The 17,011-nt window shown below is 42.8% G+C and overlaps 7 protein-coding genes across 13 annotated transcripts in view; 4 read left to right on the top strand and 3 right to left on the bottom strand.

Annotated features, from left to right (window-relative positions):
- LOC108631618 (uncharacterized) overlaps positions 1 to 14,602 on the bottom strand; it is a 58,906-nt gene extending 44,304 nt beyond the window's left edge. For 2 of the 3 annotated variants that reach the window (XM_026819041.1, XM_026819042.1), the window contains exon 1: positions 303 to 422. In XM_026819041.1, coding sequence (XP_026674842.1) covers positions 303 to 333 — 31 coding nt within the window. In that variant the 5' untranslated portion in view covers positions 334 to 422. Of the gene's footprint in view, positions 1 to 302; positions 423 to 14,407 lie in introns of those variants that run through there. The other variant, XM_026819044.1, reaches the window with a different exon arrangement.
- mRpL23 (mitochondrial ribosomal protein L23) lies at positions 1,490 to 2,283 on the top strand. Its single transcript, XM_018035561.2, has 3 exons — positions 1,490 to 1,503; positions 1,758 to 2,031; positions 2,099 to 2,283. The coding sequence occupies exons 1-3, from the start codon at positions 1,490 to 1,492 to the stop codon at positions 2,240 to 2,242; spliced, it is 432 nt and encodes a 143-aa protein (XP_017891050.1). The 3' UTR covers positions 2,243 to 2,283.
- On the bottom strand, positions 2,270 to 4,194 carry LOC108631540 (uncharacterized protein CG13380). Of its 2 annotated transcripts, XM_026819045.1 has the most exons (3): positions 3,286 to 4,194; positions 2,607 to 2,787; positions 2,270 to 2,542 (listed from the first exon to the last, which is right to left on the bottom strand). In XM_026819045.1, the coding sequence occupies exons 2-3, from the start codon at positions 2,781 to 2,783 to the stop codon at positions 2,450 to 2,452; spliced, it is 270 nt and encodes an 89-aa protein (XP_026674846.1). In that variant the 5' UTR covers positions 2,784 to 2,787; positions 3,286 to 4,194; the 3' UTR covers positions 2,270 to 2,449. The 2 variants fall into 2 exon arrangements, with proteins under 2 accessions (XP_026674846.1, XP_017891017.1); XM_018035528.2 differs by having other exon boundaries at positions 2,607 to 4,192.
- On the top strand, positions 4,197 to 6,181 carry TTLL1B (Tubulin tyrosine ligase-like 1B). Its single transcript, XM_026819046.1, is given in 8 exon segments — positions 4,197 to 4,295; positions 4,360 to 4,522; positions 4,584 to 4,649; positions 4,721 to 4,899; positions 4,963 to 5,149; positions 5,242 to 5,443; positions 5,513 to 5,934; positions 6,005 to 6,181. Coding segments are annotated over 8 exon segments (1,455 nt in total). The 5' UTR covers positions 4,197 to 4,213; the 3' UTR covers positions 6,159 to 6,181.
- Positions 6,817 to 14,408, top strand: LOC108631565 (atrial natriuretic peptide receptor 1). Of its 4 annotated transcripts, none has more exons than XM_026819035.1 (19): positions 6,817 to 6,925; positions 7,367 to 7,535; positions 8,938 to 9,103; positions 9,252 to 9,326; positions 9,541 to 9,820; positions 9,964 to 10,073; positions 10,320 to 10,508; positions 10,680 to 10,900; positions 11,199 to 11,438; positions 11,508 to 11,628; positions 11,686 to 11,894; positions 11,954 to 12,113; positions 12,282 to 12,441; positions 12,505 to 12,665; positions 12,801 to 12,967; positions 13,045 to 13,191; positions 13,280 to 13,472; positions 13,543 to 13,816; positions 13,884 to 14,408. In XM_026819035.1, the coding sequence occupies exons 1-19, from the start codon at positions 6,826 to 6,828 to the stop codon at positions 14,177 to 14,179; spliced, it is 3,438 nt and encodes a 1,145-aa protein (XP_026674836.1). In that variant the 5' UTR covers positions 6,817 to 6,825; the 3' UTR covers positions 14,180 to 14,408. The 4 variants fall into 4 exon arrangements, with proteins under 4 accessions (XP_026674836.1, XP_026674834.1, XP_017891046.1 ...); XM_018035557.2 differs by having other exon boundaries at positions 6,826 to 6,925; positions 11,954 to 12,104; positions 13,884 to 14,179; XM_026819033.1 differs by having other exon boundaries at positions 11,508 to 11,894.
- Positions 14,603 to 14,759: 157 nt separating the features above from the next.
- On the top strand, positions 14,760 to 16,022 carry boca (LDLR chaperone boca). The gene is made up of 5 exons (XM_018035553.2): positions 14,760 to 15,101; positions 15,177 to 15,251; positions 15,316 to 15,476; positions 15,545 to 15,689; positions 15,766 to 16,022. The coding sequence occupies exons 1-5, from the start codon at positions 14,946 to 14,948 to the stop codon at positions 15,844 to 15,846; spliced, it is 618 nt and encodes a 205-aa protein (XP_017891042.1). The 5' UTR covers positions 14,760 to 14,945; the 3' UTR covers positions 15,847 to 16,022.
- On the bottom strand, positions 16,017 to 16,831 carry LOC108631563 (mitotic-spindle organizing protein 1). The gene is made up of 2 exons (XM_018035554.2): positions 16,645 to 16,831; positions 16,017 to 16,557 (listed from the first exon to the last, which is right to left on the bottom strand). Exon 2 carries the CDS (start codon positions 16,539 to 16,541, stop codon positions 16,293 to 16,295), a length of 249 nt encoding a protein of 82 aa, XP_017891043.1. The 5' UTR covers positions 16,542 to 16,557; positions 16,645 to 16,831; the 3' UTR covers positions 16,017 to 16,292.
- Positions 16,832 to 17,011: the final 180 nt, after the last annotated feature.

The following is a 17,011-nucleotide window of genomic DNA, read 5'->3' as shown; positions in this document are numbered from 1 at the left end:
CAGATAAGATGTTTGTACACGTGTTTCTTTCTTGGCATTCAATGAGTTTTCATTAAAGAAAAACGAAGTAAAAGTATCGAAAAGATCAGAATTTCTAATTATTTCCCTGTATTGAATCCTTAACCCCCATCCCCTTACCTGAATAAAGTCCTTACAACGAATCAAGAAAGATTTATAAGCTCATCTTTCTTACAATGTCTGATTCGTCCCACATCATTTTTATTTACCATACAATTTGTTGACACAACGTCAGTTTTGGATCGACGTTTTTAAAATGCATGCAGTAACAAAAATTACAGTACCTATAAACGAAGCTAAGTCAGTTTTCTTCATCGTCCTCCTCGCAGTAATCCCACTCCTCCTCTTGCGACGCTGGCCTGACAACAGGTGGTAGTGGCCTGGCTTCCAATTTCGGGCTGCACGGGATCATACCGTTGGTAAGGTTACACAGAAATCCTGAAATCAAACGTGGTATGAGACGACAGACAAAACTAATAAAGAACTGAGTATTAAAACATTTTCAAGAAATACGTATTAAGTACTCACCTCTCATCTTGCTTATGAGATCTTCATCGTTCCCGGTCTTGTCACCATCTTCGTCGTCCGACTTTTGCATTAGATTTTGATAGAAAGTATACACGATTTCGATAGCGTGGTTAATTATGATTTGCGCGGTGCAAAGTATCATGATGATCAAAATCGGTAAACACAATGTAGTCTCCACGTCGTCCAGGAAAAGATTCAACCATTCCGGTAGCAAATCGCAACTCATCTTCGGTTTGCGTCGCGTTCAACGGGACGCCGGAGATAGTTCGATTAAATCCGTGATTGTAACAATCGTCCGTTCGACACATGTGCGTTGTCAAAGCGAACCCGTTTCCGAGACGATTTCGCGAACCATATTCTTGTCAATTTATCCGAGGAAACGAAACATCGCCGAAAAATACACTTGGACGTCGTTCTTGTGGCACTGAACCCGGAATCCAAAAGCTGAATGCTTCGTAAAATCGATTATCGAATCAGTTCACTGCTCGATTCCGTCGAAGCGCGAACGAATATGAAATTTGAACGAGACGCACAGACCCGATAATGAACGCTGTCACTTTACGCTACCGTTTCGACAACTTCACGTCTACTATTTGCAAGCCCATACGATGTTCCAAAATAACAACGCGTGAATTAACCATAGAGATAATATTATCTCTATGGAATTAACGCGAACGCTATTATTCGAACGTGTAACGTATACGTTACCTTACGTAGGGTTAGGAGACACGAAACTAGTCAAGCCGGAGTCAAACATGTCTGTAGCGTCATCTACCTCGTCTATTTTGCACGATCAGAAATTCTGATACAACCTAACCTACCAATACGAATTAATATCAATTTTATTTACGTTTGTTAGACTTTTAATTCATAGAAGAGTGAAACAAAACCGATAGCTAGCCTCGTGTATAAGTTAAATAATTTTTAAATAAATACACACAATATGTCGACTCGCTGGTGAGTATTTATATTCGTGCCAAGAGACGCGTGTTAAAAGAGTCTAACAATTAAATCGAGCGATTTTATGCAATTATAAAAAAATTGAATCTGTAGAAATGACGAATGCCATGTGCAAACAATTCAGAATGTCAAAGGCTGAACACATGTCTCAATGTTTGAATGATCAAACAAATGTTTATGTGAAATACATTTTTCACACCGATACTATGAATACAAATAATCATTTTAATCACTGGTGTATAATATTACAGGTATACCTTGTATCAGAAAGGTAATCCACAACGTAGAGTGTTTCTCCCAAACTTCTGGATGAAACTCGTGAAACCAGAAAACAATCAACCAAAGAATATAGTACAATTCCAGTGCTCAATGGAAATGACGAAATACGATATAAAAAATTATTTAGAAAAGATCTACGATGTGCATCCTGTTGTTGTTAAAACAAGAATTGTTCTGGGGAGAACGTATATGCCTGAGAAATTTGTTGTCAAGGACGATGATGTGAAAATGGCTTATGTCACTCTGGTAAGAGTTTGAGAGAAAGCTGTCTACCTTCACAAGTGTATGAATCAACGTTTTGTATGAATTACAGCCGAAAACAGAAGAATTCACTTTCCCTGATGTGGTCCCTGGAGAAGACCAGACAAGCACTAAATTAAGCGAGGTAAAAGAGAATTTCAAGAAGTTCGTCGGTAACAATAAGATGCCTGGTTTTCCCAGCTGGTTCAGGGTGTAAATTTGTAATTAGCTAGACGTAAATAAATGAAATTGATCTAACTGGTCGACGTTTATTCGTTTTTGAACTGTCATACCTATATCAAATAATACTGACACCGAATGAGTAATGGAAATCAAAGTAATATATGTATGTCGCTATGTATATTTAAATAATGAAATAAAAAACTATATTATTTTTCAACGTTCTACATGTTGTTTTTTTACTTTAATCCTGTTTGGAACAGTTGGTGTGTTCGCTGAGCATATGAGAATAGCACTTGCACTGTGGACACTGTGTAATGTCGCACAGGAAGATTGTCTGTAAGAATGAAATTATCATTAAGATGAGACCAATAATTAATGGTTAAAATTGATTCACGTACCTGTGGGTGAAAAGGGCAGAAATAACGTATTCTACCTTTAGTCCAGTAACCACAAACATTGCATATAACGAATGCATATGGTCTGAAGCAAATGCATTGATCACAGTTTTGTCCCATTCCTGTTCCTCTACCCATTCCTTTCGAAGGATTGCTGGTGTATTGTGGATTGGCTTGCATCTTGCTGAAGTTCATGTTCAATAAATCATTCAATATTCATACGGATGTCTCGATTAACGATCAGAATTCGCATAATAAACGTACAAAGCGAAGTATGAACATGATTCGTGTTACACACGCTTCCGAGCGAGTACGGAGAATATTGTTCTCATTACGAGTAACGAACAAACGGCACATTTCGAATCGTTTTTTTGTGACACGGGTTTCTACGCGTAAACATGATACACTCGTAGCCGTGACATTTTTATACTTCAGAATAACAGCGTCTCATTTTCGGATCGCGAATAATGATCTCGCCTTTGTAACTGGGCATTCTTACCGATGCGAAATTCTAAACGACGCATCTCGCAAAGGGCAGGATCGTGAAAAATCACACCCGTTTAACGACGACGCAACACAACAATGTTGTTTTTTTCTTTGAACGAAGTTCATCATATATGCTACATCGAACTCGAATCGGCAGACAGAACGACGATACGAAGCAATAAAATATTTTACTTACCTCAAGATTGACGACAAAAGCCTCAGGATTTAGATTCTTCTTTATTTTACTTCTTAAATCGTAACTTCAGGATCACACTCGCCTTAGCGATCACTATGCTGAACACTAACGCGTCAAGTGAAGCGAAATCCGTTTCACCCGTACGGATAATGTAAATAAAATAAGAGGGTCGTAGTATAAACACACTTGAAATCAGCTGGGTGTTGTTTTATCGCGATGCCGATCTCCTCGAGACGAAACGCACGGGAGAATTTGTCGCAGTGTATAACCGTATTAAACGTATAAGACTCTTTCTTATTTCAGTATTTCCCTTTCTTTATTCGTAGAACACACGGCTCTTCTCTTTAGCGATCGAAGTCAAAATTATGGTGAATCCTTGGTCTGAAGTACGTTACGTCAAATGTGAACATGGCAAGAAGGTAAAGTCAAACAATGATCGATCGTTCACCGTCGATCGATTTTATTTGGACATACGTACTGTGTGATACATTGTTTGAATCGCGTTTAAGGACCGTCTAATATACTTTTCTCGCAGTATCACACGGCGTTCATCTCCGAGCTCGATAAAAGCTGTACTATGTTACGCAGAAAAATATGGAACGCGTGTTATGCGTTGCATACTGAATAAAATGTATTTCTCTTGAACAAGAAACAGCTACAATTTTCCTCCGTTCCTTTTCCCCGACACCAGAGAATTATAGCTACGTACACGCTGTAAAACGCGCGTAGATTATGCTCGGAGGAGAGTAGGGCAACGAAAATGTAACTGTAAATTAAACGTGAAGAATTGGCCGATTTTATCCGAGTTGAATTTTATCTTTCGCTCATTTTTTCCCTGAACCAGTATAGTATACCGCGCGCGTCGAGAAGAGAGCCGGTCCGTTAAAAATTCACGTATCCACGGTGAATCGATCTAACTTTCGAAGCGATGGCCTCAGGCCCGATCGTGGAAAACAGACGCGTTGCTAATTTAAACATTTCTACCAATCATGGCAGGTAAAAAATCGACAGTCGATGGATACAAGTGAGAATTCCCGAACGGAAGGGAAGGGAATTCTTTTAAAACCGTCTGAGTATCGTTTTTACAATGATATCTAAATATGCGTAGGATATCGGCCAGCGGGACGGACAGGAAGGTGACGTTTTGCACGGACGTGGACAAATCCGTAATAGTTCATAATTTTGAGAAGCGAGGGTGGGTTCAAGTCGGCCCGGAGGACGACTGGAATTTTTATTGGTAAGTCCCATGAATCGTTTATTTCTAATTTATTTGTAAAACTATTTTCGAAACGTCGTAGGGCAGCCACGCAGTCCTGCAGAAACATATTCAGCGTGGAAACCGGATACAGGATGGACGACAAACAGTAGAGTCATTTTTTCTTACCGAAGAACATTCGTTTCTAACGTCGATTAATTCAAACTCGGTCGTTCGTAGGATGATCAATCATTTCCCGAACCATTACGAGTTGACGCGTAAGGATCTGTTAGTGAAAAATATAAAGCGTTACCGGAAGGAGTTGGAGCGCGAAGGAAATCCCCTCGCGGAACGAGGGGACGGACCGGGGAAATATCTCTATCTCGATTTCATTCCGGTCACGTTTGTTTTACCCGCAGGTAGATCAGAGTAAACGAAGTCGTTGTCGAATTTAGGATTCTCAAGTCCGTCGATTCCCACAGATTATAACATGTTCGTGGAGGAATACCGGAAATCGCCGCAGAGCACGTGGATCATGAAACCGTGCGGTAAATCGCAGGGCGCCGGGATATTTCTAATCAATAAATTGAGTAAACTGAAGAAATGGTCCCGCGAGGCGAAGAACCCCTTCAATCCTAATCTGACGAAAGAATCCTACGTGATATCTAGGTTCCAATTTTTAAACGTCTCGCTGTGCATTCCCTCCTATACGTTCCAGTTACGTAATGAACAGAACTATTTTCTATATTCACATATCGCAGATACATCGACAATCCGCTCTTGATCGGTGGGAAAAAATTCGATCTCCGGTTGTACGTCTTGATCTCGTCCTTCCGACCACTGAAAGCGTACTTATTCAAACTCGGATTCTGTCGATTCTGCACGGTGAAGTACGACACGAGTATTCAAGAATTAGACAACATGTACGTTCACCTGACAAACGTCTCTGTGCAGAAGCATGGGGTGAGCGAATCTCTCCCTCGATAGAAGGCACTAAACGCACGAACCTGTAGAGTCGTTTTAAAAAAATAGGAAGAGTACAACAGCAAACACGGTGGTAAGTTGAGCGTACACAATCTGAGATTGTATCTGGAGAGCACGCGTGGAAAGGCGGTCACGGAAAAGCTGTTCGCGAACATCACCTGGTGCATCGTGCACTCCCTGAAGGCTGTTACCCCGGTAATGGCGAACGACCGACACTGTTTCGAGTGCTACGGCTACGATATCATCATCGACAACGATCTCAAACCATGGCTGATCGAGGTTTTCAATATTATAATTCGTGTTAATCTCCATTCTCGCTGCTGTCTAATCGCGTTAAAATTCGATCTTTCACGTTCGAAGGTAAACGCTTCTCCGTCGCTGACGTCTACCACGGTGAACGATCGAATTTTGAAATACAAACTGATCGACAATATAATTTCGATCGTCGTGCCACCCGATGGAAGCCCAGAGTGAGTCCCACTCTTATTTTTAAGGAACACAGAATCGCGAACGAATTTTATTGATTCGGATGAAATTTAGCGTGAAATGGAACAAGTGTCCACCGCCAGAAGCTCTGGGAAATTTCGAGCTTCTCCTGGACGAGGACATATGCGCTCAAGACGAAAAGGAATACTCCGGCAAGTGTCGGAGTTCTTCGAGCAAGTGGAACAAGTTCTCAACTGGTACCAAATGACGTAATGAATAAACTGGTTACGACGAGGGTGTTTCATTTGAAAAGCACTCAAAATCGTGAATCTCTCGGGACGAGCCTTAGATCGTACGAGGAAGTATCGGAGTTCCAGCAAATGGAATAAATTTTCAGCTGGTACCATATGACATAATAAATAAAAAGGTTTCGACAAAGAACAGTGTTTCATTTCGAAATTACCTTGCGAGCCCCTCGGGACGAGCTTTAGATCAAACGGGCGAGCTTCGGGAAGCGAGGCATGCGTAGACGAAACGGGAAAGGCTCACGGATTCTCTGGACAAAGCGCATGTACCGAATCTTCGAAATTGCATATATTCCGAGTTTATTTCGCTCGCGGACAACACAATTTATCGTGATCCGTCGCGTGATCTCGAAATGAAAACGACACGCGTCCGCGAGTATCGAAGACACTGGTTGGTCTCGTAACAAACGTACGGTGTTACACCGGGACAGCGTTATACCGATTCGGTATATAAAGCTGAATCTTCCACGGGGGTGGTTTAGATGTGTTCCAACCGGCATTCTATCACGTGTTTTAGACGGTCCGCGATTCAATCACGGTGAACCTCCGATAGACAGTTTTCATTCTGACTCCGATATCAATCAATTGAATGATGTAAACGCACTGCTCGAACAATTGCTATAGAAAAGAATGGAGAGTGGTATGTGCAAACAGGTGTTACTCGTGAGTACTAAGTTCCTGACGATAGTCCTGGTCTCGCAATTACTGTGCACTGTCAACGTTTTGCCAGGTGAGTTCGAAACTTTCGATCGACGCATAATTCAAACGCGGAACTGATTAAACAGTGGGATTCGAAACGAAATAGATTTGACTCCCGAACTAATATTCTTGGCCCGCTATTGATAAAAAAGACTGAAACGTAAATGAAACGTTACTCTCTCGAATATCAGAGTATACCCTTTAGCAACCCTCTCTCGGTGTCACGAGCAGAATGAAATAATCATAGTTTCTGTACGATTTGTCACGACGGCTGGCACAACAACGATATCTTCTACTCGTTTGAGCCTCATTGGCGTAATGACGTCTAGCGCTTCGTGTTTCGAAACGTTCCACTTTTCTGGTCTTCCAATTTCTGATCAACTGATCAGAAACTTGTCGATGAAATTTCACCGAGAGCGTAAACGTTTAGGAAAATCGCGATCATCTTTCAAATGACGTTTTGATTATGCAGCGAACTATGAGTATCCGGCGAGAGTCTACAACGTCGGAGTGCTCATGGCATCTCATCTCGATAGCCCTTTCGATCTAGAAAGATGCGGACCGGCCGTGGACTTGGCCTTGGCCGAAGTGAACGAGTTTTTAAGCGTCCACAATGTGAAATTGCGCAAGGTCCAAGGAAGGTAGGGCGAAACGAGAAAATCCCTTATCTTCCTTCCTTCCTTCCACCCTCCCTCCTGTTCGACCGTACCTTTTAAGTCATCCGCCGATCGATGTGCCGATACTGCCGATTGCGTAAGAAAAAAAAAAAGGAAAGACAGAAGAAGAGGACAAAAGGGGTGGACGTCCTAGATCACGCGAACGCGTGACCCTGCGTAAGTTGATTCGTTGCTGACCACGCGTTCCCATCGCTTCCACGCCATTACGTTAATTCAATTGCACAGACATTCCTTCGACGGCGAGATTCATCGAATGTCTGCCGTATGATTATGTACAGAACGATTTAAAATTCTAGCGGGGTTGTAAGAACGAATCGATGAAAATTCACCCTCGCGTCGCGTCACCGTTGCATTCTGTAAAATGAACCGAACGTGATTCTCTCAGAATCAGCGAATAAAATCTAATATTTTCTATTCCACTTCAAATTCCACGACTACGAAGTTCTAATTTATTTATGATTGTTAAAAGCACAAACTTTTTCAGTCGATGGTTAGCAATTCGAGATCTCGTCAAATCTTTTTATAGATACAATATAAGTACTTGGAAATCGCGATACTCGTTTGTAATGACATGCTGAACGAACGGTAATACGATGCGAGGAAACGAAAGAAGCGCGTGTTTAAAACTATCGAATAGGAAATGTTGAAAAAGAAGAACGAGGGAAGAGGAATGTCGTTTCCCCTTCGAACAGCGAAGAATTAGAATAACCCGTCGGAATTGGCCCGGGTTCGGTTAACGAAGCGCGCGCGAAGGGCAAGAATCGGCGGATAATTTCCCAGTGATCGATCAGTATCCAATCATTGCCCATTCACCGGCGCGATTAATCTATCATTATCCCCGAGTCGTTCTTTACACTTGGAATGACATTGCGATCCGGACCAGCCGGCCGGCCGGTCAGCCCTCGCTAACAATTATCAATCAATCGACGCGTACGTGCGTTTCCTGCGCGTTCCACGGATTCCCTTTGGGGACGGGAATCGCCGAGTAGCGAACAGCCCTACGCCACCCCCGTTTCTTTTTCCCTTGGCCCGGGATAATTCGATCGCGGCTTGTTTGCACGCCGGAATACGATCATCTATCAACTCGTTTACCCCCCGTCCTCCATTCTTGATATTGTTTGATTCCGATAAACCATCGCTCCGTTCTGTGCCTCTTACTTTCTGTTCTCACATTCTGCGCCCGTGTCGAGAAAAACGAGACACCGTACGATTCTAAAGGATCGCGTCCGCGCGTCAAACGTCGAAATTGGTCGCCGAGTTAAAACGATACCTACTCTGCTCCGTCCTTCAGTTCCTATTTCTTGCACGTTCTCACGTTCGAGCGTGTATGATTTACGAGAAATTTTTACGTTCGTTCGATTGATAGCTACCCGTCGTGCAGTGGAGCCGCGGCACCAGGCTTGGCAGCCGATATGCACTTCCGAGACAACGTGATCGCGTTCGTCGGCCCGGCCTGTGCGTTCGCTCTAGAACCCGTGGCTAGGCTCGCAGCATTTTGGAACACTCCCATAATCACGGGAATGGGTGATCAAGTACAATTCTCTTTTTAATAACTAATGTTTATAATGATTCGAGTAACGATAAATCGGCCTCACTGTTTCGTCTTTCTGTACGCGAGGTACATTAACGAGACGATAACGACCAATTTACCGTTTATCTGATTATTTTGGAACAATTAAGCCGCCGTCGGAAGGGGAACTGTCGGTGACGTCGGGAATCCTTGGCAGGATCAACAAATGGAAAAACGAAAGCTCGGTAAGGAATGTGTGTGAACTCCGTCAAAAAGTTCGTTACGTTAATCGATCGCGTTGTCCGTTTAATTACCGCGTGCAACGGGCACTCGATCCTGATAATGAACGCGAGAAGCTGATACCTCGTCCTTATTTACGGCTCCATTAGTATTCTTAATTAGCTCGTTAAGACGGTGAGAATTTTAAGAAATGTCTCGCGAGAGAAATTCTTTTTAAAGGGAATTTTCAAAGACAAGACCAAGTATCCGACGTTGACGAGGATGTCCTATTGTCAGTGTCGACTGCGACTGGTGTTCTCCAGTATCTTTAAAGAATTCGGATGGTCTCACGTGGCGCTGATTCTGGACAGGTCGGACTTGTTCTCGTGGACAGTGGGCAAGAACTTGGAATATGGATTGAGGAAAGACGGACTCCTAAAATTCGTACGAGAACTCGACGGCAATTCCAAGGACGAATCCTACCATTTTTACTTACGCGACGCGAGCATGTACGCGAGAGGTGAATGTCTTTCCAACAATTATCGAGACAATTTAATGGAAAGATCTACGTATAGAAAAATATCAAAGTCACCACGTTGATTCTAATGAATTCATCTCTGTTCATTCTGTATCATAATAGACGTGCTGTCTGTTGTTCGATAGTGTTGATTCTAAGCGTCCGTGGAATTCTAGTCAGGAAGTTCATGCTGGCTGCTCACGACTTGGAAATGACGAGAGGCGATTGGGCGTTCCTCGACGTTGAAATATTTCAAGTGCGTTCTTTGCAAGACGTTACCAGACCGTGGATTTTTATGCGACGCGAATTTAGGAAATGAAATCTAAGCAGAAATTTCATTTTGTCTCCGTATGAATTTTGCAGAGCTACTGCAAGTACAATTTTTCTATACATGCATAAAATCCGCAGTCCAGGCGTTACTGTACTCAGCGGAATGAATAATTCCGACATTAAAATTTACAATAAAGGGACGGTGGACTGTTTGTTTTTTAACACGACTCAGGGTTCCTACTGGGGTGACCACGGCTGGGAACTCGGGGACGAGGACGACACCGTCGCGAGGAAAGCCTACGAAGCTCTTCTCAGGGTGTCTCTTTTACAACCGACCACTCCGAGATTTCAGGACTTCGCAGAGAGTGTCCGTCAGAGAGCTCAGAGCGACTACAATTACACGTTCTCCGACGGAGAGGAAGTAAATACCCATTCGCATTTTCAGAAACTTTAACTCGTGATCAGACTCAGACTCAGAAAATATGAACCATGGATGCGACGTGTTTTACGGGACGAAACTGATCGACGAGCGCGCTACAGAAAAATTACGAGGAGCGGCGGACACGACCAATGTGGGAAAATGTACTTTCAGGTGAATTTCTTCATCGGCGCGTTTTACGACGGCGTTTATTTGCTGGGGATAGCGTTGAACGAGACTCTGGCCGAGGGCGAGGACATCAGGGACGGGATATCGATAACGAGAAGGATGTGGGACCGGGACTTCATCGGTATTACGGGGCACGTGAGAATCGACGACAATGGAGACCGAGACGCGGACTACAGTATCCTGGATTTAGATCCTATCACGGGAAGGTCAGCGTCAATTAAGCCAGTCTCTTCCTCTGATATGTTTGCCATGCTAATCAAGCCCCATTCTCTTAGGCCAGCCGGATACACATTCGGTCTGAAAGCCTCCGCCCATCCCACGCACAAATCTCCTCTCCGTTTCCTTTGAATTCGAAACAGAATTTTGATCAAGCGAATATGCATACGTCTCGGGAAAACATTGATTCGGACGCGAGAGGAAATCTAAACCGAACGTCGTAATCGCGTTTAGTCACACAAAAGATTTTAATCATTTATTTTCTACTGTCTGGAAATTGGATCGCAGGTTCGAAGTGGTAGCGCACTATTTGGGATTGAATCGGGAATACAGCCCCGTGGCTGGGAAAAAGATTCATTGGCCCGGAGGAAGAGAGGGACCCCCGGCTGACATGCCCGAATGCGGATTTTTAGGAAACGACCCGGCCTGCGCTTCGAACGCGGAAGCGTACACCCTCGTCGCTTACTCCAGTCTGGCCCTGGCCGTGTTTTTGCTCGTCGCTGTCACTGCGACTTGCATTCTGTACAGGTAACTTCACCGACCATTTCTCATGCTCGAGGAAGCATTTATTTCTGTTAGAAGAATCGCTTCTTACAGGCATCTGAGAGTGTCGGCTGATTTGAATAACATGTCGTGGAGGATCAGACCCGAGGAACTGCTCTTGGAAATAGGAAGACCATTTTCGTCGAAGATCAATCTACACCAAGCGATCGCCGAGGTGAATGCGAACGATTCTAATAAAGGGGTCGCATTAAATTCGCTCCTGTCGTTACAGAATTTCGGATTGGAACAGCGTATTCGCCGGGGATCGCAATTCAGTTGCGATTCCCTGCCACCGAGCACGGTGTTCACTACCATCGGCATTTACAAAGGGGAGAGAGTGGCCATTAAGAAAATCACCAAGAAGAAGGTCGTCGACGTGAACAAAAAATTATTATGGGAGATCAAACAAGTCCGGGACGTCACCTCGGAGAACACCGTCAGGTACAGAAATAATTCGTTGGAAAAATGAGTGATCGATCACGATCGACAATTGATTTCAGATTCATAGGGGCGTGTCTGTGTTCGCCTTCGCCGACGGTATTGATCCTCACGGAGTATTGTCCCCGAGGCTCTTTGAAAGACGTGTTGGAAAACGAGGCTATCAAATTAGACTGGAATTTCCGAATGTCTCTGATCCACGACATCGTCAAGGTAGAGCAGGTGCAGAATTCATCTCACACGTTCGCCACGTCCGACTTCGTAGAGCGTAAATCATTGACAGTGAAATCTGATCTGAGCGAAATTTTCCCCCTGCATTTCTCATTCATCGACCGGTAGTCACTTTCTCAGAGACGTATTAAGACTGGAATATCAATTTTCTTGTTACAGGGAATGTCGTACCTTCACGCGAGCGAAGTCTCGGCTCACGGCAAGCTTCGGTCCTGCAATTGCCTGATCGACGGTCGTTTCGTTTTAAAGATTTCAGACTTCGGTCTGCAGACTCTGACCACCCCTTCCGATTTGATCATAGACGATAAACATTATATCAGTACGTAAACGATGATACGTAAAAAACAAATTGATTTACTGTCAACGAATCGGTGTTCGACAGAATTACTGTGGATCGCTCCGGAACTTGTACCACTGACCGTGACACCCGGAAGTGCATCCACGCAGAAAGGAGACGTCTACAGTTTCGCGATCATTTTAGAAGAGATCGTGGTTCGCGGTGGACCGTACGAATCTGTCAAGTCTATCATGACCTCCCAAGAGGTATAACGATGTTCATTAATTAAGATCGTAAGACCTCTGCCAAAAGTTTCAGACGTGTACTAAAAAGCTGTCGTCGTTGCAATCATATTTTTCCATAAATGAAATCAACTGTTCATACAATTTTTCACGAAACAGATCGTCGCCCGCGTTGCAGCGTCCGAAGTACCCCCTTTCAGACCGGAGGTGACTCCTAAGGACTGTCCACCGGACATACTCTCCCTGATGGAGAAATGCTGGAACGAAGTACCCGAGGAACGACCGACGTTCCATACGATTCGCGGAACCATACGTCGTATTATGAAGTGAACTTTCGTTCCGACTTTCTTCTCATGGCACCATCGATCCTTTGAGAAGCACAATATCTGTTTCAAAATTCCAGAGGCTATTGCGAAGACCTGATGGACGATTTGTTGAGGCGTATGGAGCAGTACGCGAACAACTTGGAAGCCCTTGTCGAGGAAAAGACGGAACAGTTGAGCCTGGAGAAACGACGAAGCGAAGAGCTACTCTATCAAGTACTCCCGCGGTATCGTAACGACAGATTTGGACTCCTATTCAATAATTTTTATAATTCCATGAAATCCGCGATTCATTCGTTTGATTAAACGTCGCAGGCAAGTGGCTTGCCAATTGATGGCAGGGGAACTGGTCCAACCGGAGCAATTCGAATGCGTGACGATTTACTTTAGCGACATCGTCGGTTTCACAGCGCTCTGCGCGCAAAGCACCCCGATGGAAGTGGTAGGGTTCTTAAACGATCTTTACAGTACCTTCGATCGCATCATCGAATTTTACGACGTTTACAAGGTACTCAGACGTCGAGACTACTCACGCGTCGAGACGAACGATTTTCATCTCTCGTATTTTACGAAACAAGGTGGAGACGATAGGGGACGCGTACATGGTGGTGTCTGGATTGCCGGAACAGAACGGGGACGAACACGCGAGGGAAATCGGGCTGATGGCTCTGGCGATTCTCGATTCGATACGATCGTTCACCATCATTCATAAACAGAATGCACAGTTGAGCGTCAGAATCGGTGTGCATAGCGGGCCCGTCTGCGCCGGTGTCGTCGGCCAGAAGATGCCCCATTATTGCCTTTTCGGCGACACGGTGAACACCGCGTCGAGAATGGAATCGTCAGGATTGCGTAAGTTACTTTGCAAAAATTGCAACGCGGTGTAAAATATACTTGACACGTATTACGTTTGACATAGCGTTACGGATTCACGTCTCGGAGGCGACGAAATGCATATTGGATAAATTTGGAACGTTCGAATTAGAGCTGAGGGGCGAGGTGGAATTGAAGGGTAAGGGAAGAGTGACTTCTTACTGGTTGAAGGGTTGCTCCGAACCGGATCCGAGACCACCGACACCCAAGTATCGCAAGCACAGCGTCAGCACGCCGGAAAATAATCTAAACCCTTTGATCTTTCCACCTAACAATACGAACGGTCCGAAGACCAACAACAATACTTTTATTAACTTGTCAGAGTTGCAACAGACCGTGTAAATGAGCAAATTAATAAAAATAAATTTCGACCGCAGCATCGTTCGTCGAAAAATATGTACAACTGTAGATTGATATTTCAAAGTAAATAACTTTACAATAAAATGTACAAAGGAAAGTCTTCCAAAGTCTCGGAAATTTGACCGAATGATCAATTCCAGTTCCTCGCTTGGTACCGTTTCCGAGACTTTGGAACCAAGCGAAGAAGTATGAAAATCAGAATCTCTTTACCTTAAATTGTATGGTGATTAACAAAATCCGATTAATAAATGAACGAAAACGAATATTGGCTTCTTTTTTATTTCACGATCCTTGACCACACGTCCAATCCTGAAAGAATTTAAGATCGGGAATTATCACTGCCTTCTTTCAATAATTTAATTAATGTACGTGCTAATCAATATTACGTCGAAATAAAAAAAAGAACTCGATTGAATTTTGATTAATAAATGAACAGAAAGAAATCTTAGTATTTTTATTTTACGATTCTTAACCGTCTGTAGTTGAAATCTGAATTTCACTGCTCCTCAACGCACGGCGCTGTGATCGAAATTTCTCGAATTTCCCAACACTCGACGTCGCCTTCACCGACTATATTCAGTGACTAGATTAAATTCATTCTAATAGCGACACGTAAACACTGTACATCTCGACTTGAAATAATTACGAATCTACCAAGATTTAAAATGTGTAGCTAGTTGCGGTAACTACGAATTTATCTACAATAAAAATCTTAACAGTCGAGAGGTCAATTTGTTCGTTTTGGAACATGAGAAAGGGGCTCATTCTGATTTGCAATATATTTTTTATCATTTACGTATTCGCGGTTGACGATCCGAAGTCCGGCAAAAAAAAATCATGGAAAGACAAAGATATACGGGACATGAATGACGCGGATTTAGAAAGATTGTTGGATCAATGGGAGGTACGTCGTGTTTCCATTTAAAACGTTTTCTCCTAAAGTGAAAGACTGAGATCTGTTTTCAATCCGCTGATTTAGGAAAACGATGAACCTTTGGAGCCAGATGAATTACCAGAACACCTTAGGCCCAGTCCCAAAATCGACATATCACAGGTACCATATCCTAAGACATTTTTTCAGATGTACGATATTTAAATATGTGTCCTTATTTATTCAGCTTGATACGTCGAATCCTGATAATGTATTAAAAATGACCAAGAAAGGTAAAGGTGTGATGATGTTTGTGGATACTAACGAGGATTTGTCCGAGGAAGATGCGCAAACGATCATGAAAATCTGGCAGACTAGTCTTCAGAACAATCACATTATTGCCGAAAGGTGATATTTCATCTGTTGGATTTGGACAATTAGAAAGTGCCTACATAACGTTACCATATCTTCTATAGATATCCAATTGATCCGAGGAGATCTGTACTCCTCTTCCGCGAAGGGTCACAAGCTGTAGACGCAAAGAATTATCTATTGCAGCAGCCAGAATTGTCTCACGTGTCTCTCGAAGGACAAGTATACTACAGGGATCCGAAGAAGCAGGTGAATAAATGAATCAATAGATCAGTTTTATCCAAAAACGGTGTACAAAAATGATACGCTTACAATTCTTTCACAGGAAGCAAACAGAGCGAAGATGAGCAAACTAGTGGATAGTCAAAACGCTAAGGAGAAGAGGAAGAAGAACGTGGAGTTATAACCTGTTTTAATTTCCTCGGAGATATTTGATATCATTTCTTTGTATATTTTTGTACCCATGTATATACGTGCATTCCATTAATATTTGTACTATTATTGTAATAAGCGCAAAACAATTTTTCGTATGAATTCAAAGATATAAGCACTCGGGATTAAATGCGCTCCTTTGTATAACTATTTAACCAATATTTATTAATTCCTCTAAATTAATTTTGTGACAAGGCAATAATAGGTCATTAGAACTGGGCTAACTGATCAACATAGCTAAAGATGTTAATAGAGTGCAACAACTAGTAATACAAACAATTGAACGATTCCATGTTATATCATTACAAAACGTAACTACTTTTGATCTTCTACAATTAGGATATGTATAAAAGATTACGAATGAACGGTCGTAGCATTCTGCTCAATGAACCGACTGAGGAAGATTTGTAACTTAGCAGATCATTTATTTATGCTAGACTTGCTGGTCGGAGAATCCAGCTGATTAGAACTGTCCATAGCTCTCACTTCCCTCTGTAACTCCTTTACCACGGTCGCGAGAGCATACGGATTTACACCGTTCTCGCATAATCGTATGCATATACTTAACGTCGTCGGGTCCAAATTGGTGTTCAACAGTTTCGAAATTTGATAAAGCGCTTGGAACGTTTTGCGAGCAGCGTTTATCTGATGGTGTACAGGCTCTGGCATGCTGCCTCGTTCCTTTCTACGAAATAAAAATAACGCTTGTCGAACGTATCGGTCTCACTGATAGGTTATGTTTTCACATTAATTTCGCTTCCGTTATACGTACTCTCCGGTGTTAGACAGTTTGGCGTCAGGATTGAATAACTGTACTTATGAACAAACAGACAAGCATAACTTGCGATGACCGTTATCTGATTTACGTTCTTTGAAAAAATTTCTTAACACTGTCGATGCATGTCACTCAATGTCACTGTCTGAAATTGGTGGCTGTTTCCATAGCAACTGCCGATTTGATCTAGTGGATATGCAGTATGGGCACCATCGACTAAAAACTATCGATTTAGTCGATAGTAGCTAACGATACTTTTAGTTTGTGTACTTTAGAAAACCGCATTTCCTATAATTAAAAAGAAATTAAACGTCGGAAGAACAATGCTAATAATAAATAGCTACGTGCTAAAAAGTATTGAAGG

Source organism: Ceratina calcarata, unplaced genomic scaffold (genome assembly GCF_001652005.2).
Source record: "Ceratina calcarata isolate Rehan_Ccalc_2016 unplaced genomic scaffold, ASM165200v1 scaffold92.2, whole genome shotgun sequence".
Lineage (NCBI taxonomy): Eukaryota > Metazoa > Arthropoda > Insecta > Hymenoptera > Apidae > Ceratina > Ceratina calcarata.
The sequence above is the reverse complement of the archived record's forward strand: the minus strand, read 5'-3'. Positions and strand labels throughout refer to the sequence as shown.

What these genes read in the sequence shown, in the direction of transcription:
- LOC108631540 (XM_018035528.2), bottom strand. Translation starts at nt 2,798, where the DNA reads ATGAACTTCAGCAAGATGCAAGCCAATCCACAATACACCAGCAATCCT. An exon ending in TCTGCCCTTTTCACCCACAG is followed by an intron (nt 2,543 to 2,606) that starts GTACGTGAATCA and finishes TCATTCTTACAG; the next exon opens with ACAATCTTCCTGTGCGACAT.
- LOC108631565 (XM_026819033.1), top strand. Translation starts at nt 6,826, where the DNA reads ATGGAGAGTGGTATGTGCAAACAGGTGTTACTCGTGAGTACTAAGTTC. An exon ending in ACCTCGGAGAACACCGTCAG is followed by an intron (nt 11,895 to 11,953) that starts GTACAGAAATAA and finishes AATTGATTTCAG; the next exon opens with ATTCATAGGGGCGTGTCTGT. An exon ending in ACCATACGTCGTATTATGAA is followed by an intron (nt 12,968 to 13,044) that starts GTGAACTTTCGT and finishes TCAAAATTCCAG; the next exon opens with AGGCTATTGCGAAGACCTGA.
- LOC108631563 (XM_018035554.2), bottom strand. Translation starts at nt 16,541, where the DNA reads ATGCCAGAGCCTGTACACCATCAGATAAACGCTGCTCGCAAAACGTTC.
- boca (XM_018035553.2), top strand. Translation starts at nt 14,946, where the DNA reads ATGAGAAAGGGGCTCATTCTGATTTGCAATATATTTTTTATCATTTAC. An exon ending in CCAAAATCGACATATCACAG is followed by an intron (nt 15,252 to 15,315) that starts GTACCATATCCT and finishes TTATTTATTCAG; the next exon opens with CTTGATACGTCGAATCCTGA. An exon ending in ACAGGGATCCGAAGAAGCAG is followed by an intron (nt 15,690 to 15,765) that starts GTGAATAAATGA and finishes ATTCTTTCACAG; the next exon opens with GAAGCAAACAGAGCGAAGAT.
- mRpL23 (XM_018035561.2), top strand. An exon ending in AAATGGCTTATGTCACTCTG is followed by an intron (nt 2,032 to 2,098) that starts GTAAGAGTTTGA and finishes TATGAATTACAG; the next exon opens with CCGAAAACAGAAGAATTCAC.